Source organism: Pantherophis guttatus, chromosome 6 (genome assembly GCF_059756535.1).
Source record: "Pantherophis guttatus breed Tessera chromosome 6, ASM5975653v1, whole genome shotgun sequence".
NCBI lineage: Eukaryota > Metazoa > Chordata > Lepidosauria > Squamata > Colubridae > Pantherophis > Pantherophis guttatus.
The window spans coordinates 48,908,597-48,932,057 of record NC_142068.1 but is presented as its reverse complement, the minus strand read 5'-3'; the positions used below and the strand labels follow the sequence as shown (position 1 = coordinate 48,932,057).

The following is a 23,461-nucleotide window of genomic DNA, read 5'->3' as shown; positions in this document are numbered from 1 at the left end:
TAATAATTATTGTTTTAGAACTAATCTAATGCCTAACTTTAAAGTAATTTGTTTCTCTGAATAAAGCACGTTAATATTCTCCACAATAGTTTTAACATTTAACTCTGTATTCTTCCAAAGCAATGACCTTTCCAAAAGATAGGTTTATATATATATATATTTATCATAATTTCTCTTTGGATTTAATTTTCATCCCTAAGGCAGGAAGAAACATTTCATCACAAAGCCACATTCAAAGCAGTTTATTTTAACGCACATTTCAGCACCTCATACAGTGATTCCATCATATGACTTGCTACTGAATGATAAAATCTCATAAGTAAAGAAGTTTAGGTATAGAAAGTCATACACAGTTTCATTCCTAAGCAATTTTAAATGTTTCTTCAAGCTTTCTCACAGGTTCCTATCTTCCTAATAAATTTTGTTATTGCATATTACGCGATTACATTGCTATAACTTAATGCTGTTGTATGAAGTTTATAAAATTTAATTTTTAAGATATTAATAATGTAAATATTTTTCCTGGGATTTTAGGATGTAAATTCAAGAAGAGGTAGTTGGAAACAGTGAAGCTTTAAAACAACTGCATGTATTACATCCAATCCTCAGTGTATTTTTTGTAATCCATTGACTTCAAGAGAACTAACTTCCAATTCAAGCATTTTTTAAAATGCAATATAAGATTATGTTGCTGTTATTTTTGTTTTTTAAAAAAACATACTCCACTGATATCAATACAGTAAGATGTATAATTCTTATGGGTAGACTCCAATTCACATGAACTTGCCTGTGCCAGAGTTGTATAAAAAGAACACAGAGATCTTTAGAAGCAAATAATATATGAAAAAGCAATATACTATAGAGGGATGCCATAACATGTGACATTATGTCTTGATGCTATAGTTATGCCACAATTTTGGGAGGTGGATTGCTAAGCGGGAAACCACCTCCTGTGAAGCGTGGAACTCTGGCTCTTTGTCCTGCGAAGTCATGTTCTATGTTACTCAAGGCTTTTTCCTTTTCCCTTGGAGATAAAGAAAAACAAAAGAGAAAGGAAATAAAGAAATAAAATGTATATTCATAATGGCAAATATTCTATCAAAAGATCATTTAAAATATGTTGATGAAATACATCAATATTTTAAGCACCCACAATTAGACATCTGTTTGAATCTAATTAAGTAACTCCTGATTGAAATGTATTAAAAATTGGAAATGAATCACTCTCCTACTGTTAACCCCTTGAAATCGTTTCTCATTAGAAGCTGAATAATTGTAAATTAATTGCAAACTTTGTAATTCAGAAATTCTAATCTTAATACCACTTTTCAAAATAAGTATTTTTTTTCAACTGATTATCAAAGGCAAAATGGAATGTGTGTATGTGTGTATAACACATTTTATATTAATTTCATGTGTTCATTCAGACAAAACCGAGACTATGTATATAACTCTAAACTGTTATGTTCTCCAGAATATGTACCATAGGATGAATAAACACTGCTTAAATTTACCAGCTAAAGGGAAAAAAACAATTTGAATGTTTATTCAGCCATTTAATGAGTACTAAGTAGAGCAATGTAAGGAACCAATTTTTGTGCACAAAGATGCATGACTGCACAAATGCTACAGAATGTTCCATGAAATTCATTAAACCAATGAAAAATTATATGACCTTAATATAAAAGCTGTGCGACTAAATCTGAATTCAACACGCAGCTAGCTAAGTTAAAAAATACCTATATTGTTTTCTGCAATTGGTAATGTTCCAATAATAAGATCACTTCCTAAGAGCCAAAATGTCTATCATGATTTTAAATAAACTTGCATAACATTAAAAAATTAGAGACTACTCGTGTATAATATACACATGCATGTCCAAGCCAAATCTTTATAGGTGGTCAATTAAATTGTATAAGGCAGTTGTTGCATTAGTGATATACAATGGAGACATCTCTATTACTTTATCTTGCTATTTCTATCTGAAAACTGGTGCAATATTTTTAAAAAACTACTGTAAACTCATGAAATTATAGCAATAGCACTTAGACTTATATACCACTTCATAGTGCTTTTTACAGCCCTCTCTAAGCAGTTTACAGAGTCCGCATATTGCCCCCAACAATCTGGGTCTTCATTTTACCCACCTCGGAAAGATGGAAGGCTGAGTCAACCTTGAGCCGGTTAGATTTGAATTGCTGAACTGCAGCTAGCAGTCAGCTGAAGTAGTTTGCAGTACTGCACTCTAACCACTGCACCACCTCGGCTCTTTCTTATTATGCAGTAAAATTAATCCTCAGCAATGGAAGAAAAGGCAAATCTTTGATCGCCCGCCAGCCAACATTCTTTGCCCCTCTTTAATTTTCATGAAGAAACAAATCAAGTCCGATTCACACATTTTGAAACCACCTGTTCTGGTTATCACAACAGTTGCAGAGTGCATCAGCAAAGTTCTATGGTTTCTATCACATTGTAATATTTATCTTATACTCTTAGTTTGAACTAAATTGGTAAAACAGAAAAAAGAAATATTCTCAGCAGAGAACATTTTGGAAGAATAGTCTACTTTTTGTAATACTTTCATTTGGTGAAAACTCAGTAACAGCAAAACTATATAAAAGGTTAAAAGGTTTCTTAGTCTTATGCCACAAGTGAATTCTGTAGATGCATAAAAATTCAGAAGACCAAATATAAGTACATTCTCGTCAATACAGATACTATATATAATGGTATTATAATTTGGAGCATGACAAAACAAATAAATAGATTAGAAACAGAGAGAGGGAAGTGGGGCATTTCACTTAAAATAACATAAAATTCCAGTTGTGGCCAATCTCAATTATCTAATCCTGGGAAGATGTGTTACCTGTTCCAAATAGGTAACTTGAAAAGTGCTGTCACTATCAGAGTTCAACTAGTCATTTTTCATTAAATGCTATTCTTGCAATTGTTTTTACTACAATTACTAATACTTCTTACCTGTTTTCCTGCTCCTTGCGTTTTTGAGTGAGGTATTTCTTCTTTATATTCAGAAGTTCATTTGCAAGTCTTTCAATCTCGTATTTGTATTCTTGACTCTGTGATTCATACATATTCAGCTCAGAAGATAAAACCTTAAAAAGTTAAAACAAAACCTATTATAATGCACCAAATCAGTGATTTGCCTTTATGTTATTTCAAGTTTTTTAAAAATGTGACACAAATCCATCCTTGGAACAAGGAGAACCTTGATTGTCTTACGCAGACAACCTTATGCAGGGAATGCTGCCTACACCAATAGATTGGGAGAAATGAAAAAGGGAAAAGAGAAAATGATGGTTATTTCTATACTTAACCCACTCTATAAAATTACTCCCTTAGAGATGCTCACTCGCTCCTAACTTTGGCCATCCTGTTTAGAAAAGCCTTAAAATATGAGATAATTTCTTAATAAACTCATTACTATTCATTGTCAACATCTGCTTTTTTACAATATTTTAATCTGGCTCTTTATTGTTTTACATTGAATCATAGAAAGTAGAGTTTGGATGGGATCTCTAATCACTGTCTGTCCCTTAGACGCTTTCTGCAAACTAGTTATAAACAGAAGAAAAATAGTTTGACTGGTTTACTAGGAAATTAAAATGAAAAGAAAATTGAAGGGCATATAAAATTCTAGCATTGTCTCCAATTGCCATAGAAGGCTCTACATTTAGAGCAATGATTTATTAGTTTTTCATATCTTAATCTGATAAACATTTCACAAAATGGTACTCTTGACACAATTATGAAATTTCCATACAAGCTTTTTGTTAATTGAGTTAATGTTGTCTTTTGCTCCTGTATATAAGATGAAAACTCCAACAAACCAATGTAAATCTTCATCAATATTTATTTAAAATTGTCTTTAATGTGATTCACTAATATTATTCAAAACCTTCTTTACTTTTATGGATTTTTGTTAAACTGAAGAAATTAGGACTGCAAGAGAAATTTGGATCAGACCAAATATGAAGCTAGAAGTATTCAGCTTTTAACTATTTACATCTAGACATTTCCTAAAATCCTACAATCAAGACATAAAGGTACGTCACCATCTTGATTGTCACCAGAATCTCTTCTTTTTAATATTAGGCTTCTCCCAGGCAAGGCTGGGCTAAAAAAAACCTTAACCAAGTATTCAAGAATCCAGGAACATCTGGTAAGGAAGTTGTAGAAAAACTAAGAAGTCATTACAAATACTGCTGTGTAATAAAAGTAAATCCTACTTATATTGAAAACAAAGTTCATTATGTTATACATCTTTCTTCAAGCTGTGCAACAGCCTGAAAGACCCTCTCTTTTGGGTAGGAGATCTGGTTAACAAAAGTGTTCTGAACCGAAATTATTTTGTTTTGAGATTGGAATTTCTGATTTGAACTCAAATACCTTTAGTAAGATCAAAACAGTGTCACAGTATTTCTTATGAGGCTGTAACAAAAAAGTAGAAAAATAGCAATATCCTTCTAGCATACACTATGAATTAACATGTTCAGCCCAACCTCTGAATGTTTTTGTAAATTACAAAAATCTATGCTTCATCATTTATTAATTAGAAGGCTAAGAGAAATCACCTATGCTTTATTTACAAGGAGTTTGAAAAAAACAAACCCAAGCTTCTTACTTTAAGCTGTTTTGTCTTCTCCCTCAGTGTGTGCCGATACAGCTGTAATTGTTCTGCTGCTTCTGGCCCAGGCTGACGAGCTAAAATGTGTTTCAGTTCCACATACAATTTTTCCTTCTCCTAAAAGAAACCATTCAATAAAATTCCAAAATATTACACCTATTCTATTTTAAAATATAAGGGAGCAAATGTGACAGCATCAGAAAAGAAAAACAAGAATCAAAAAGTAAAGAAGTTAAAAAGCAAACTTGTTTTACTTAATTTTTTGGACATCTCAAGCTTATCATTGTTATATTAATGAAACGGATTAATGATATCACCAGAGGACAAGGCTTCACCTCTTACTCCTGGGAATGTAGGAATTTACAAAAGTAAATTTACAAGTAATTTCAATTTCTCAGGTTGTAAAAAAAAATGTAGACTATCTCAAAGGTGCTTTTTTAAAAGGCAACTGGACTAGGAGGTTGTCCTCAGCTTACAAAGCTTCTTCTCCCTACCTCTGTCAAAGAGAGTTATATGTCTTATGACATATTTAGGACAGTACTTTGTGCCCTGCCTGGCCTATGCTTATTTATAGTTCAGTATCAGTTATTGACCTATAATAATCAAAATGAGGAAATCGCTATTTGGAGCCATTTGGGTATTATGTTATTGGAAGTATCAGGCTTGTTACAAACCAAACTGCAACAAGTTAGAAAAGTTGTAACTCTAATTCATCCATCTATTCATTCACAAGAGCCATGGGGCGCAATGGTTAGAATACAATATTGCAGGCTAACTGCCAAAGGCTGGGAGTCCAATCCTGACCAGCTCAAGGTTGACTTAGTATTCCATCCTTCTGAGATTGGGAAAATGAGGAACCAGATTGTTGGGGGCAATATGCTGAAGTTGTAAACCACTCAGAGAGGGCTGTAAAGCACAATGGAGTGGTATATAAGTCTAAGTGCTATTGCTATTGCTATTGCTAGACAATATATCTGCCTTTCCTCCTCTGAGTGCAGAAAGAATAATTATGTTAATGCTTTTCTCACTCAGCAACCAGAAACTATCTGAAGTTCTCCACAGTTAGCTCATTAGCTGAAGAAACTATGTAACCTGTAATTATTTGTATATGCTTTCATCTACAAAGCTAGCTTGCTACCAGATTTGTTTCTAGTATGTATAGTTACAACTTAGTCATGGAAACATACAGTACTTAGAGGGGGAAATGTTCAAGTCTTTCATTGAAAAAAATTAATTAATTCATTATTAATATTCTTGTCTACTGAACATTAAAAGGTAGCTAGGAAAGAAGTACTGGGCTTTAAAGCCAATGCCTAATGAATTGTCATTGGAACTGGGAGAATGGATTGTACAATATATGAAGGAGAAAAGGGAGAATAAAAGAACCACTTGGATAGGTCTGTGTATGGAACTCTATAGAGCAGAACCATTCAGTTTATTTAGAATGCAAAACATTTCAGAAAAACATAATCTTGATTTACTAAAAGGAACAAAAGAGGTAAAAATAAACCCTATTCCTTGTATCTTTTTTGTGTTACGATTGTTATGCCCCCTCCTTAGTTTAGGGCACAGAAAGTAGCAGAAAGCAAAGTGTAGTGTAAATGCTAGAACACACACTGCCTAATACCACTTCAAAGCTGTGAGGCGCATCATTCCTATTCATTACACTATGCAAGTACATTCATTTTGGAAAATTAGCCACAATTAATTCCCTGTGACAAAATAGAAATCCCTCCTGCCAAGTCTTATAAATATACCATAAATGATTGGTGTCAACAACTATGGACACACATGACACTTTTGTGGATTTACTAATATTTTTAGTAAAAGGTATATTTATTAAGTGCAATATGTTGAAATATTAGTGCATGATCTGTTTCAAAATTTTGATACTTATTTTGTTGTACTCCAATTTTCACCCAAGCAAATTGCAATCTCTTCAGTCTTACAAGCTTCAGTTTTACGAGAACAGTGGACAGACTGAATCTGACAGATGGTAGAATAAACATTCAAAATCATCTAAATAAATTCAGCAGCTAGAAGGACAAACATATAATGTGTCACCCAAACAGCAAACGTATAACAATAAGAATCAGGAAATAATATTGGCAAGGATAATTTAAGTCTTAAAGTAAATCAACATCATGATTAAGTGGCATAAAAGTTCATTACTATTTAAAATTGGAAGTTTTAATGGAAGTTTCCATTTATGATTGGGTATAAAAATAGGCCTCATTTGGAGCCCTTGCCTCATTTTGCAACACAATGTTTCAAGAACAATATTAACAAAGTAAGAAACAATCTAATTCTATCTACCAATCTCAGATTCTGAAAGTCTATTTTGATCCAATAAAAACATACAATCTCTTCTTAGAGACAGATTACAAATGTGTGTGTGTGTGTCAATAGCTTGATAGATAGATAGATAGATAGATAGATAGATAGATAGATAGATAAATGGATAAATGGATAGATAGATAGGGAATGGATGGATGGATACACATACATACACACACATATATAGGATTAATTCTAATAAAAATATAGTATTTTTTGTAATTTATTTAGCATCAAAAACTACATACATGACATCTAATACCAATTTGATAAATCATGGATATTTGAAACATGTGTTTGGCTTAAACAACTTCTACTGCCAATGTCCCAATCTGTACTGTGCTATACTTACAAATTCTTAAAGTAAAATTTTTAACAAGCACATGGGCTTTGTTCTCTATAAAAATATTTTTTTTAAAAGAATTGAACAGAAATATCTGCAAGCATTACTCAGAATTCCCTTTCTCCCAAAACTTGCAATGGGTCAAGCAGGTCATCAAAATTGTCAGAACATTTTTGCTAGTGTGCTTATCTGTAAATGTTTCTCAATGCATGATGTCCCCAGGTACTGACAAATGTGTTGTGTATTATGTGTTTCATCTCTTTTTGTGCCAGAAAAGCACCAACAGAGTTGGGAATACCTTTAAACCTTTTGTGATAGGGTTAGCAGTAGTGTTAGCAGTAAATCTCTGCACCCAGAGGAAGGTCATTAGCAAGCATATGTCTTCTACCTATAAGATCTACATCATACTCAAAGAACAACAAAACTCTAACCTATTGTTTTCTTTATATATGACATATATGACACCAGACTGGATATGTAGCCAATCATCTATTGGGCTTGGAAATATGCAGCACAACCACACTTGGGTAGGCACCTGTATATTAACCACTAGTTAACATACACACATTTGTCATACTAAACATTTTTATGCTTGATTAGAAAAAATAACAGCAGTTTTAAAAATATTTTACACTCACTTCATAAATTTGAGATTTACTTGGAGATTTAATTTCAAGTAAATCCTGCAACATGAGCAGAATACTTTAAAATAGTTCCAATTCACAGAATTTGCTCCCAGAAACAGTAAAACCAACAGTCTCTAAAATACCATGCTCCAGAGGGGGATCAGGATGTTCCAGAATTCTATGAAGAGCTTCATTATCAAATGGGTCAGTTTTACATATCTCTCGGTGAAAGCTGTTGTTGAACTGATTATGTAGTAAATAGGTATTTGATATGCTTGCTAGAACTCTTAGTACTAAATTATATACAAGTAATCCTCAATTTACAATCAGTCATTTAATGACTGTTTGAAGTTTCGACAGCCTCAAAAAGGGTACTTTACAATCTCTAAAATACTTTCAGCAATCATAAAATGTCATGCTTCTACCCACTCCTTACAGTTATGTAACTGCATTTCAGGGGCTTGGCAACCAGCTTCTATTTATGACCAGTTGCAGCATCTCACAGTCATATGACCAATTTATGACCTTTTTTACAGTTTCTGGCTTTTTTTTTTTTTTTTTTTTGCCAGTTCACAACAAAAAACGCCTATTCAGGAGAATGAATTCTGAATTATGACCATGTAGAATGAAATTGCAATTGTGTTTGTAAAGAGAGGATTATCTATACTTTTTAATTAACTGATTTTCTTAAAGACACTATAAACCCTAGAAAAGCATTCTTAAATGTTTTAGCATATAGGGAAGGAGAAACATTATATTATTTTCATATATTCAGGCCTGAAAATGTTTAGGCAAACTAAACTGAAAAAAATGTTCTCAATAAAAAGAATGTATATTTTAGTGCATGCTGCATAAACAGAGATTAAAAAAAGAAATGTACAGAAGGAATTTGCAAAATGGGTTGAGAAGTTTGTAACTAGTTTACATCCTGAACAAGGAAGAATAAAAAATATTAGAATAAATTGAATGACAAGATGCAGAAATATATTCTCGTGATCTAATACAGAAGCAGATTCACAGAATATTTCAAGCACCCTGAGGAAAAACAAAATCAGTCTGCTGGGATTTTTCTAAAAAAGAATCCTGAATATTATTTATATAAATTATATGGGCAGGCACTAACTGAAATTCTTAAACTCCTCTAAACCTCATTTAAGTAATATGTTAAGAAAAAGACTGGAGGCTAGAAAAGAAACAAGAACAGCTTTGTAGTAAACTATTCCATTTCTACGGTTTTCCACTAATGCTCTGTTCTTATTTTAAATAATTTTTTCTTTACGAATTGTACATTTTTATTATCTTTCTTCTCTATACTCCTTCATTTGTTTGTTCACTGGCATATACCCTACAAAGGTATAGAACTCATGCATACATGAATATTTACACATACATGTACATGCATATGTATTTTTCTGTATCTACATCTACAACTATATATCTGTCCACTGCTATAATGTATTTAATAGAAGTTAAATTAAAAGGCATTATTAGCTTTATTTTATATGGATATAATTCTCATCAGTTAACATTGTTGCACTCTTGTAAATTTTAGTGGTGACTGATCAGTTTCATGCTAGAGAAACATTCTTCTTCACTTAAATCTGAACCAGAACTTATCTCTGGAATGAACACAACATTTTTCTTGTAGGTTAAGCAGCAGTAAATGTTTTGAGCTGCAAAATGGCACATATCAACAAAACAATTCTCAAGCAAAGACAACTTTTAACTATAATTTAAGAATATTTACTGCAGTACTATAGATAAATCTAGGGATGTGTAGCTCAGTGGCTAAGATGCTTAGCTTGTCAATCAGAAGGTTGTTAGTTCAGTGGTTCGAATCCCTAGCACTGCATAACAGAGTGAGCTTCCATTACTTGTCCCAGCCAACCTAGTAGTTTGAAAGCACATAAAAAATTCAAGTAGAAAAATAGGGACCACTCCGTGCGCCTTCGGCATTTAGTCATGCTGGCCACATGACCATGGAGACGTCTTCGGACAGCACTGTTGTTGTTGCTGTTGCTGTTGTTATTGTTATTGTATTCAGACATACATGGACTTGTGCAAATTGAGTGTATCCATCTTGAATCTTTACATAACTTTACCTAAGTACAAAATTGTCTCAGACCTATTGGATCTGATCACGTTAACTAAATTTGAGAATTAATTCAGTTTTTTCATGCTTTCACTGGTTTATTTTAAACCACAGCAAAGATGAGTTTCTCTTTCTTAATGCTACATATTGTATCTGTTTTTTTCGTTCCACTGGCATTAAATCCTAACTCTTTCTCTCAGTCCCTGAGCTTATGCAAGTCATTATGTTTCAAGGTACCCAGTTGTTTTTTAAAAAAACTTGAATAGCCAGACATTTTACAAGGGACAATTTTTATAATTTCACTCCATGTGCATTTTGGATGTAAGAAGATCATGAATCAAAACAGCCTGGGTCAAACTTGGCTGCATTTTAAGATAACATTTCTAGAGATTATCTACATCGCTTAGGATTAATCTGTTTCTATTCTATTCCAACAGCTATGGTAGCATTCAGCCATAATCAGAAATATTGGGGGAAACATCTGATTGCAAAACTACTACTATGATATCATTACACCTTCAGATGTTTTTATACAGTATGCATTATAGAGATGGTGAATAGACAGTTTAGAGGTTTTTCTGTTTGTTTTTTGGGGGGGTTGTTTTGTTTTGAAACTATAGTCCCTCACATAGCATCATATTATTACAACAAGATTATTGCAACATTATTACAATCGAGAGCAACAATTTTATCTTATTCATCACACACACACACACACACACACACAGAGAGAGAGAGAGAGAGAGAGAGAGAGAGAGAGAGAGAGCTGCTCATGGATTTCATGATTAGGCAGCAGACAAATTTGTTTGTTTTGCCATTATTTACGTACCCCAAAATAGAATCATATAAGAGACCAATATAACTCATACATACAAATGCATATATATCTATATTTGGGCCAATGGGCCATCATTTATTAAAACTCTGACATGCAGATCTATTCTGTATTTTCCTTTGTATTTGCCAAATCTTTACCTATTTGTTAGGATAATAAATGCTTAAGGACTGGAATCCTTATGTGTTTTCTCATCTTTCCAAACAGATTTTAATGCTCCCCTTGTCTTGTTTTAGTTGAAATAATGGCTTGGGAAGAAAACAAGCAAATAAATAAAAGCCATTCCATGCAATAGTGCAGAAAACAGTTCTGAACTTGTTGCTGTCTTATAATGACTTGCCACTTTCTGAGGAAAAATCATTCTAAACCAAGTGGTTAATTACGTTTGCTGGGAAAACACAATGCAGCTGTAATGTTGCCCATTATACTGGCTGAGGCAGAACAACTAGCGTTAATAATAGAGTCAAAGCTCTAAATCGTTTTGTGGGGATATTTACAGGGAAGACTGAAGTGGTAGATGATGTTATGCATTTATGTCTTCCTGAAATAGTTAACAAGACTTGTCTATCACAATTAGTAACCTTTCTTTAAACTTTAAATGTTAAACATTCTTTGAGCTGAACTGGATATAGTTCCTTACATGTATAATGAACAAGCAATAAAGTTATGTCATCTTGAATCTTTCAGTCTATGTTCCTATTATAAGTGAAATCTGGAGATCCTTTATGCAATATTTCCAAGCCTGGTATTAAAATAATACACTAAAAAAATTACAGCTTAAACTCTATCCAAGCATTTTACTAAATATGCCAAAAGAGAAAAGGCTCATGCAAAATCCTGCTCCAAAAGTCTTTGCGTATGCCAGCTCCACTTCAGACCTTTAAAAATTCAGGAGCATACCAAAAGACTCTGGGGCTTCTAATTATGTTCATTTTCAAATGTACTTGGAATCCTTCTTTACATCTTAGTGCTAAATATGCAAAGATGGAAATGGAGATAACATGCTCAAAAATTTCATTGAGTCCTCATCCAATCTCCAGTTTTGCTCTTCATGAATTCAGCGGGTCAGTTAAATAACCGTCTTAACTGGCACATGATATGAAAAATATCCTTGTTATATTCACCTATTCCATTTAATAAAGGAACATTCACAGCAAGCAAGCAGGACACAATACAAGCTGTTTTGATGCTGAGGGACTGGAAGAAACCCATCTTACCATATGCAGCTTATGTATAAGACTAGTCAAAATACTGAGTCTTTCTGTAAATAATAGCCTTTAACATATTCGATGTTCATTTTTATTCTGTTCTGTCAATTTTCACAGTCACCTTTCTGTCCTATGGTTATGCTGTGTTCTATTTAAATCTTGAGAATAGGTAACTTGAATGACTAGGAAATGGTGGAGCCCTTGGTGCTCCATGAGTTTGGTTGTTAGCTTGCAGACATTTCATTACTCAGCTAGATAACATCATCAGTGCTGTCCCAGATAATGTTACCTACTTGATTAATTAAACATCTGCATTGCTTAAATTCAACCTGAGCTACATATATTTTCTTCTTTTGAAACTAGGAAATGGGTGAGATGTTACTATGGCTCATTCAGTCAAACTCTTTTTCTTGAATAGCTACCTGTATTTCTTCCTAAAAGAAATACTGTAAATCTCTATTTTTTTATATCAGTGCATTAGGAAAACTGTTCAAGAATTCGAGTTGTTGTTGCCTTTTATTATTTTTACAATTACTACACAGCCCTCATAGATAACAGGGCATTTAAAATTAATGTGTTAACTAATGTGGTTATTACTATTATCTTTGATTAATAAAGTATCTATACACAATTTCTTTCCATATGTTTCCTAACTGCAAAGCCATTAATACTAAAATAGAAAAAAGTTATCTGTTGAGTCACATGGTACTCATCACTTCTTTCAATAAAGTTTCAGCTAGGATCTATCCTAATATATATCCTAATATATCCTAAACTATCTTAAACTATCCTAATATATATGGGTGTGTGTGTGTGTGTGTGTGTGTTTTCTTTTCTTTTCGTAGGTCTTTATGTGTATTTCTCTTTAGGTCTCCCAATGGGCAGCAGAGTGTTTGCTGGCTGCCAGAAAAAAAACAAAAAACCTAGAAACTAGTGGATTGTGATTTCCTTTATTGTGACAATTTCAGACATTTACACAATAGTCAATATTCAGAGACAGTATCTGGTTAATACTGAACATTAAAGACACAATACAAGTAGTCTTTGACTTATGATAATTGGGACTGAGATTTACATTGCTAAGTAATGCAGTTGTAAAGCATGCCATCAATTAATGACAACAATCCCTGCAGTCTCATTGTTAACTGAATCCCATGGTCCCATGGAAGATGACCCAACTTCCTGTCAGCTTCCCACAATTGAAATCTGGGGGGAAGCTATTGGGAAGTTGGAAATCCCAGGCCAGCAAGCAGGTAAGTGGGAAAGGGAGACGGTGAGGGAAAGACTTGGGAGGGAGTTTAGAGGGTTCATGAGAGGTGTGCAGTTTGGGGAGTATGCATGGGATGCGGCACAGATCAGGAAGGGTGCATGGGGGTGTGGCACAGGTCAGGAAGTATGCACAGGATGTTTAGAGATGTGCAAGAAGTGCTCTACAAGTTGGGAAGGATGTGCTGGGGTCTGGTACAAGTCAGGAAGAGTGTATAGGGGTGTACGGATGCACAAGAAGCACCAAGTCAAGGTGGGTGCACGGAAGTGCACATTTGGCTACTGACTTTCTGGAAAAGCTGGCAAGGAAGATTTCAAATGGCAATCATATGATTGCAAGGGCATTTGGCAAACTGGTTGTAAGTGCAACTGCCAAACCCCCAGATTACGATCAAGTAATTGAATGGGTCCTGCAGCAAAGGCCAGTTGTAAATCTCTTCATTTAGCATTATCATAATTCAAAAATTACTAAACAAATGCTCTTAAGTTTAGGACTTCCTATAAGCATATACATTATAATAATTCCACATTGATTAAAAATATGATTTCTACAAAAATTTGAATTTTAGCCAACACTAAAGGATATATTCTTCTATTCCCTGTATAATCTAACTGAATGAATAAGCACAATAAACATTTGGGTTTGAGATTAAAATTTAGTCATGAAGGTAAAATGCTAATTTATGAGTGAAATTACCACCCATAAATTTGGTATTTACACTGTCATATTGAAATCTTCTCAGTAATATTTATTTTAATTTTACATGAATTCTCTTATGCCTAAACAATTTATTACCACAGGATTTTGTGTACATTTTTAAAAGAGAAAAATACTATTGCAGAGTTTCCCAACATTTCTGGTTTTGTGGACCGAAAGGGAGAGGAAGAGGGGATGGTTCTGCACAAGTGCCGGGCAATTGCACATGGGCGCAACTCCATCTATGTGTTGTGGCCCCGCCCTCTGAGCCTGTCCCATCGGAGGAAGAAAGCTCCGAGCATGAGGAAGAGGAGTCAGCCAGGCCTCCCTCTCCAGGCCCCTCCCCTCTGGCATTGTCTCAGGTGCCGGCCGAGGGAGAGGAGATCAGTAGGGAGACAGCTGGCTCGGATCAGAGTGATGAAGAAACATCATTCCTGGACGCACACCTCCGAAGGCGTGATAAACGTTTGCAGCAGCTTAGGAGGCGTGCTAGGGATTAGAACTGAGTCACTGGACCACACCCCAGAGACTATATAATAGAGGGTAGTGGTCAGTGATCCTTGTGATGAACAAAAGTAAACCTTGGATAGTCACTAAAGCCTCGTTCGGAACTGCGGAGAGAAATATTATTTCTGCTTGGACTTTTTGCATGTTAAGTACCTTATCTTTCTGTTTGTGAAAATAAAGGCATTTGGCAGATGGTGTGTCTATCGCTGCCAAGTGGGAGATAAGACCTGGGTGCGTTCCAAAGTGTTTTCTTAACCCTCGGCTGGCTGTGTTTGTGTGTGTGTGGGTACGGGGACAGATCATCATGTGAGCAGTGGGCACACATTCATACTGCTCATGCAAATGAAGCGCATGCACTCGCCTGCTGCTCATGCAAGCGGGGATACATACATGCTCACCCACCACTTCTGCAGCCTTGTTCTGAATGGCTCAAGGACCGGTAGCAGACCATGACCCGGGGGTTGGGGACCCCTGTACTATTGGATCTATATATGACTTTTTAGTATATCAAGGATTACACAATTTATTTCTTAATGAAGACTACTTTTTGCATTTTCTTTTAGCTAAACCTTTTCTGTATCCAGTTTCATTATGATAGCAATAACACTTAGACTTATATACTGCTTCACAGTGCTTTACAGCCCTCTCTAAGCAGTTTACAAAGTCACCATATTGCCCCCAACAATCTGGGTCCTCATTTTACTGAACTTGAAAGGATGGAAGACTGAATCAACCTTGAGCCAGTGAAAATCGAACTGCCAAACTGCAGGCAGCCGGCAGGCAGCAGAAGTAGCCTGCAATACTCCATTCTAACTACTGCGACACTACAGCTCTTGTCTTTAAAATGACAGGTTTCTATAAGGTTTTATGATTTCATCTGTGTTAATCTGAACATATAGTTAAATAAGTCAGACTTTTAGCCAGTTAGGGATAAGATCAAATTTTAAAAGGAAAACTGCTTTTTCAAAGTGTGTAGTGCTTTATCAAACAGTTGTTTTTGAACAAAGACAAACCTATATAATTCCGTTTACTGGGACACTTTCCTAAATATCCTTACAAAATTACTTTGTTAGTTACTGTTCATTGATGTAGTTTAATAATAGTATACAAATAAACACATGTTCCAAACAAGCAAGTGAAGTGCCTCTAATACTAACCATGCACCCTTGGTGGCAAAAAACAAAACAAAACCCTTGATACTGGGAAATTCAAGAAATTAGAAACATAAGCAAAGTTGCCTCAGAGCTTTTAGACACCACTGTAGTTATGTTTTCCAAACTCAATTATTGCTTGATGAGTACACAGTAATGAATTAGGCACCGTATCTGCTATATCTGTAATATGATCAAGTGTCTCGCTCTAGTGCATAATGTTGCTTTTGTGTAACAAAGGGTGGTCATTTCTAATGCATTTGTTTTTATAATGTCAGCACAAGCCACTGTAAAGCTACGCACTTTGAAAAAAGTAGGGTAGCATATTCCATTTTAGATTTATTTTTATTAACCTGGTAAATACACATGCAACTACGCGGCTATGCATTTTTAATGCAGGCTTACAAATAAATATTGTATAGATTTTTGCAATTCTGTAGGTGCACAATGAAAAACAGCTTACATTAACAATGTGGTGGTGGGGGAGATTACAGGAATTTCCTGCCTCTCTTCCTCTCTGCCCAAAGTCAGAGAAAATTATGCAGGAAAGTTCCACTAAGCAAAATTCTATATTTTCCAACTATTTCTACCAATAAATGTTATAGGACTTGTAGAACATAGTAAACATGTTGGATGATTTTAGCCATTCTGGTTGGTAAACTACAATCCATTTCTTAAATTGCTTATCAGGATGGCTTATCAAGATGTGCAGATTCAATTAAAACTTTAGTAGGACATAGAAACCCAGAACAGTACATAAGATCATAGAAGATATTTTGTCAAAAATAGAATATTGAGGAGTGGGCCAATCCACATTACAGTAGTCCATGCAGGAGATGACTAAAATAAGATATCCTGATCCTGGAATGGGCACGCTTGGCATATAACCTGCAGTTGTGGAAAGGCCTTCAACAATTACTACATTTTTTATCAAGCAAGACTTTTGAATCCAGAAGAACTCTCAAACTGCACACTGGGTCATCTGGGGCAGCTCCACCCCATCAAGAGCTAAATAAAGTAAATTCCAAGATCCAGGTGACCCCAAAACCTAAAGCCACTCAGTTTGCCAGAGTTGCCTGTTGTTCCTCTTTCGAGCCCCCACAGCCTCCAGACACAAGACATGATGTCAGCACCAATGCTTCATCTGAGATTTTCAGTTGCTGATTTTGGCACATGTTCACCTCTAACCATGTCCACTATGCAGATGGAAGCACTGCTGCTAAAAAAAACCAAATGCTGTTGGATAAAGTGTTACAGTTAACAACAACTTTGCAGGTCTTTTGACCCATCTGAGGCAGGGTATTCCTCATACAGCATCTGTGTGACTTCCTTGTTGGCAAAATTACCAGTACCATCTCCTGAAAAGTGGCGGGGGGGGGGAGGGAAAGCCAGCACATTTGCATTATTTCTGATCCAAGTACCTTATAAATTCAGCCTCAGGTAGAGGATTTTGTGGATGATAGAACCCAGGTGGGATTTATTATCAGTCTGATGACAGTGGCAGCTGCTAAATGAACTATACAGTTCCTCCTATAACAAAGCCCTTACTTAATGATTTTCTAGAATTTATAGCTGAAATTATGTTTAGGGACTATAAAGAGCCATGTCAGCAAAAGTGCTCAATAGTATAATGCACTGTAATTTCTGGGTTATCACACATTTAACCTGAATCATGGTGGCACTGATGCACCATGAGAGCCTTGGGAAAGAGACTTTGAATGAATTGGCAAAGATGAAGCAATCTACTGTACTAAAGTTAATCCAGCTGAATAGATGGCTGGTTTGAATCTACATATACTCAGCATTGCTGGAGTGCATTTTATAGCACAGGCAATAAAGAATATTCAAAACTGATTAAAGTGATAGAGGAAGAACTCATGCAGTTGAAAGGAACCAGACCGTGCCTTTCTGAAAAAGGACACCATGTAAACATAGTGGGATGGCAGGGTATTTTTACAACAAGGACCCAGAAGAGATGAGGGAAATATATTCCAGGAGGGAAGCAAATGCTTTGAGGTTCAGAAGGGGCTGCTAGTATGAGACAATGAAAGTGCTTCTTTGGTTTAAACTATTCCTTGACATTGACTATAAGAACGAAAGCCAGGTTTTCTGTCTTAACTAAGCTGGATCCTGGGGTTTCAGGTAACCTTGTTCCTATCATATAGCATGAAAAACATTACTTCCATTTAAATGGAAACCACTAAAAGCAACCATTACCCAAAGAACCTCCCTTTTGCCTTTCCAGGTAAAGGATGAAAAGGAAAAAGCCAATTTCTACATAGCAAAAGTCATATCTTTCTTTGTAACCTTAGGGATGGAGTTCACAGTGCCCATTATCTTATCATAAATTTCTCTCAAGGAATAAGTACTATTCAAGTGAATGCACGGAGTCCTACTGCTCTCTAGTGGCAAAGTTTATTTTGACAAGGGAAGGAAATGAGCAAAAAAGAAAATAAGCATTGCTACTTTCCAGTGTCAAGATTTGCTTTTAAACTGGAGTGGAATGAGAGAGAGAGAGAGAGAGAGAGAGAGAGAGAGAGAGAGAGAGAGGGAGGGAGGGAGGGAGGGAGGGAGGGAGGGAGGGAGGGAGGGAGAGAGAGAGAGATTGCGCTTATCTCTGTGTTGAGATCTGGGCAGGGTGTAATTTGAGGGCAGGATGCTATGAAGTGTTTTTCCTCAAGTAGGAATAAACATCTAAAACATCAGTCATATAACTCTGCCATTGATCAGTTTCCAGGGGCTTCAATTACAGCAGGATACCTGTATCAGCGTCCGAATTGGAAACAGATTTACAGCAGAGAGTCATTTGGTGCTTAATCTCTCCGGCAGCATCTCCTATTACATTTGTCAATAAAGTTTGCAGAACTAAGATTTTATTTCTTTATTACTACAACCTCAGTAGAATTACAATTGCTTGTTTTGAAGCATACATTTATTGGGATGCCCAATAATGCCATAAAACTATAATGTCACAGGATGTGGCAAGTTGGATTCTGTATTGATATAAAGACTAGAAATAAGGAATAGCATTGCAAACCCATCTATCCCACTCCAGATATTTTGAATATACTGTGATGCCATTCAGTAATAACTGGAATAGAATGGAAAAGAGAATCAAAGGAAGCTTATTCATTCTGCGCTCAGCTTTAATAAAGGCTTGAGAGAAGGCCCAGGTTTTCAAGACTCTTCAGGTCACCAGTGAGCGCCATCCAGATCTCAGGGAGAATCTCATTTCAGAGTACAGGAGCTGTTACAGAGAAGATGCACTTCCAGGGTACTGGTATAATATATATATTTAATTGTGCCAACTCTGCCATTTCAAATCATCTGGAAAGATAAGTAGTCCCTCACTTATGCTAACAGACTTTATGCTACGTATAGGTAATAATCAGCATCTTGAATCACATCTGGAAGCTAACTGGCAACCAGGTGTCAGCCCTCCCAGATAAACCAGATAGAAAAAATGGCCTGATGAGCTCATTTTACACCAATATAAGGCTACATTAAGGGAATCTTGCAAGTCTGAAGGTACAAATCTCCTGCCATCACTTTTAACAGTCTGATAAATTAGGACAGTCTGACTATTCAGCAACTTTGGGCTCTTCCCTCTCTTGTCTGATTGTTCCCTAGGCAACATCTCTTCCCATCACCCCAGGTCAATCCCGCATACCAGTACAACTCATGAAAAGAGGTATTACATACACATACCAAGTATGGACTAGCTGAAGATTCTGGTGGTCTTCAAGGGCAGCCTCAGTAGTCTCATTGCAGTAGTAAAGCTATGAGACTATCACGGCATGAATGACTGCCTGAAGGTCCCCAAATCTAGAAAAGGTATCAGCTCTGCAAAGGCACCCCTGATCATAGTTGCCCTTGCTCATTGAGCAGGAGCTATGCATTTAAGGAGACTCCAAAATTTTGCATCACTCTTGAATGGAAATTGCAATTCTATCCAAGGTTAGATACCCCCGATTTGTAGAATGCAACGAAGATCTCAGTGGCCCAACACCCACACCTACTTGGTCTTGGTAAGACTGAGTCTGAAACAATTCTTCCTGATCTAAACTTATACCATCTCCTGGTACAGGGGCAGAAACTTGACAGTCTCACTTGGCTGGCCTGGATCCAAAAGATAAATGGGTATGAACAGCATGCTTATGATACTGAACTACAAACTGGCAGATGACCTCACCCAGTAGTTTCATGTAAATGTTAAATACAAGAAGACAATGAGTAGAACTCTGGGGCATTGCCCAAAGGAGAGGTCATGAGAATGATCTCTCCTCCCCAATTAGCATTGACTGGAACCAGCTCCAGAAAAAGTGTCCCCAGTTCGCAGCTCAGGAATCAGTTCAGAAAGATGCTGTGGTTGACAGCATCAAAAGTGGCTATGACATCAAGGAGCACAAGGATGGAGGCACACCTCCATCCTGGCTCTATCACAGATCAACTACAAGCACAACCAAAACTCTCTCAAAATGTAACTTGTAACTGCTTTTATATGTTTATATGTATTATATACATATAATAATAGATTTCCTGTGTTTAGTTCTCATAATTCTCATTCAGCAGCCACTATTTTTTGCAAATTATATATATCCTTTACATGTCTTTCCTGCTACAATGCCATCCTCTTCTATATCAACAGTTGACAAATTGATAAAAAGAGTTACCCCTAGCCTGTAAAATACTAACCAAACAAGTATCATAAGAACAACAAAATGTAGACAGAAGATGCCCCTCATCGGCAGTCAGAACTAAGGTTTGGCTGCCTATAAAGAACCCACAGTAAAAAACCAGACCTGAAAATAGGGATCATGTTTTAGTGCCCTCTTCCCTACAGAGATTCAAATCATCTTTATCCTCTATAGTTATCAACATGTCTTCATATATATCCTTGTTTTCACCCAATCTCATAGATCAAACCAAATTCTTCATTACAGGTCAGCCAGCATAAATAAAATTTACCAAAAAATAAATTGCAAAATAGAGCTACAAAATAGAGCATCAAAAAGAAAGTGTACAAAATAAAAACATACACTTGTGCTCACATTATTTTGCTGGTCAGCCATATGTGAGTTTTATAAGCTCAAAAGCTAACTTTGCAATGCCAGGAGTTACCTTGGAATCCTTATCTGCTAGTAGAAATGTTATATAAAATCCTTCAATGCATCTCAGAAATGGAATTGGAAGAGATAGTAGGAGGTACCTTTGCATATATCTCAACAGAAATTACAATATAACAAAATATGAATTTCTGTTTTAATATTACCATCTTTACAAGAGCAAAATCATTTGTATATGAGATTCTAAGAAAATTTCCCTCCGGGTGTGCTGATGGTATAATATTGAATTGTACTAATGTATATAAACTTGTCAAAATTAATTGTTGTGAGTTGGTATTTTACCCTAGCCAAGAGTTTACTATACTTTGACTCTAATGCTTGATGTTTTATCTTTCTTTGCATCCAGCCTACATGGAACATGCACCTCCCCATAAGCAGCACCTATTTAATAAAGCTAGCAGTTATGGGATGGTAAATGAGAAAAAGAGTAAAGTCATTGGAATAAATGGACAGTTTTATCAATGGAGGAAGGGACCTTAGATCCTTGAGAATTAGTCAATCAAAAAAATGACAAAAAAATGTAAATTAATCACAAAATGCCAATCCAACAATAAAACAAAGAGAACATCACAAATAGGGGAGTTGCATCCATCTTATCCAGGGGCTGGATAAATTGCCAGGTGTTCAAGGCTTTCCAGAACATCATCAGGAATATTTTACCAGGTAAAGGGTAACTTAGATAAACATAATAAAGTTAGTGAAAAGACTAGAGTAAAATCAAACATACATATTGGCATATAGGAAGTCTGTGGTTACAGGAAGTAGAAGAAAACTGTTCCTAGGCTCCGTGCCTATATGTATATTTCTAGTATACCATTGCTTCCTAGAGCTCTTAGTACCTTATAGACTATTTTATTGTAACCATTGCATTTTCCATCAATATTTACAACTTCCAAAATTCAAAGTGTTCAGAGTAAATGTTTTTTTTTTTCCACACAAAAGAGAGAGTGTGGTTTACTAATAAAAGTGTTAGATTACCATTAGGGAGATTCAGTTACAGTCTATTTTCAATCAGGGAAGCTTATTTGTTGACTTTAGGATACTCACTCATTCTCAGCTCAATTTATCCAACTTTCTTGTTGTGGGGGGAAAAAATCAGAGGAGTTGGCGATATGAATTGTATTTCATGCCCCTCGAGGATAGGTGCACGTAAACCAAACTAAATAAATTAAAACTAAGTAATCCTTATTATGCACCATAGCACTCTAATGCATGCAGTCAATTAAATACAAAGTATAAAACAGTTCCTTTTTTTAGTCTCTTTTGTGTGTAAGCTTTATAAATACATATGTTTGCTATTAAGGAAGATGAATAAGTTATCACAGGATTATGCAGAAGGAAACAGACAGGTTCTAAATTATTTTTCAACTCTCCCTGAACCTATTAAATTAAACTATATTAATTGCTTAGTTGCTGAAAATAAAAAACAAAGGTAGCTCTTCTGTCCTTCTGTTCTTCGTAGTAATCACTAAAGAAGCAAGCTACAAATGTCTTCCTCAACCTTTTGTCCTGTGCTAAAAGCATTTTCCTGAGGGACAAACAGTTCTTCCAGAAGATCCATGCTTGTAGCAATTACTCAAAGTAAACAGAGCTATAACACATAGGTATGAAATATGCTAACCAGAAATTCAGCGGTGACTGGAATGAACAAAGATTAAGGCTACATTTTATTATTTATATTTAATTTAAATATTGTCCTTTCAACATCTTATTGTTGTGTGAATACAGCACAAATAGACTGACAATTAGCTACTATTTCTTATAAATATCAAATCTACTTAGCATTATATCTAAACATATATTCCAAGTGCTAAAGTGTACTGCATGAGATCTATATTTATTCTTTATTCACTGAATTTCCCAGTGCTCAGAAAGCTACCACAGATATTGAACAAACTCTAATGAAGTTATAGCAGTGACAGAATATCATAAGGAGGTGAATTCCCAGGAGTGAGGGGTACTTCCAAAGGAGTAAGAAGCAACTCAGTCCAGATGTTAGGTGTGAGAGGAAAAGGGTGAAAATAGCCCCTCCCTAATAGTTCAAGGAATATAAATGCAAGCAGTAAAGTGCGCAGTCTGGCAAAATTTTGTCTATAGATGTGAAACAATAAAGAACTCAGCTTAGAAGAATCTCAATATGTCATTCTTGGTTTGAGGCCTGACAGTCTCTGTTTTAAAGTATTCTGAAAAAATTAAGGTGTCATGCTCGTAAAATAATTTCACTTTTATCCAAGTACCCTTGGTTTTGTAAGTTTAACTGACCCAGCCACAATGAAAGCAGTATTAAAATGTATATATTTGAGGGAATGGCAGAATTTCCTATAGCAAATCAATAGCATTTACAACTTAAGTATATAGGGAAGCATTTATTTTCATATCACCTTTACCCATAACAGAAAATCTTAGGGAATAACAGAAATTATCAAAAAGGGATATTTTTCCTATAATCACCGTACAATTCCTGAGAGAGAAAGTCAAGTTGGAATCAATAGTAATATATTATCTATCTATAGGTACAAGGGCTTTAATCAAATTATTCATAAAATATGGCAGAAATGTTGTTCATTGAGCTCTGAGGTTGGCGGTTTGCTTGCAAACATTTCATCCCCATTCAAGGAGACATCTTTA

General features: G+C 35.4%; 1 protein-coding gene across 1 annotated transcript in view; it reads right to left on the bottom strand.

Moving 5' to 3' along the window:
• Positions 1-227: 227 nt before the first annotated feature.
• Positions 228-23,461, bottom strand: part of CFAP58 (cilia and flagella associated protein 58) — a 58,162-nt gene continuing 34,928 nt past the window's right edge. The window contains exons 16-18 of the mRNA XM_034440054.3: positions 4,643-4,762; positions 2,980-3,113; positions 228-1,024 (exon numbers count right to left, since the gene is read on the bottom strand). Coding sequence (XP_034295945.1) covers positions 904-1,024; positions 2,980-3,113; positions 4,643-4,762 — 375 coding nt within the window. The 3' untranslated portion in view covers positions 228-903. The remainder of the gene's footprint in view (positions 1,025-2,979; positions 3,114-4,642; positions 4,763-23,461) is intronic.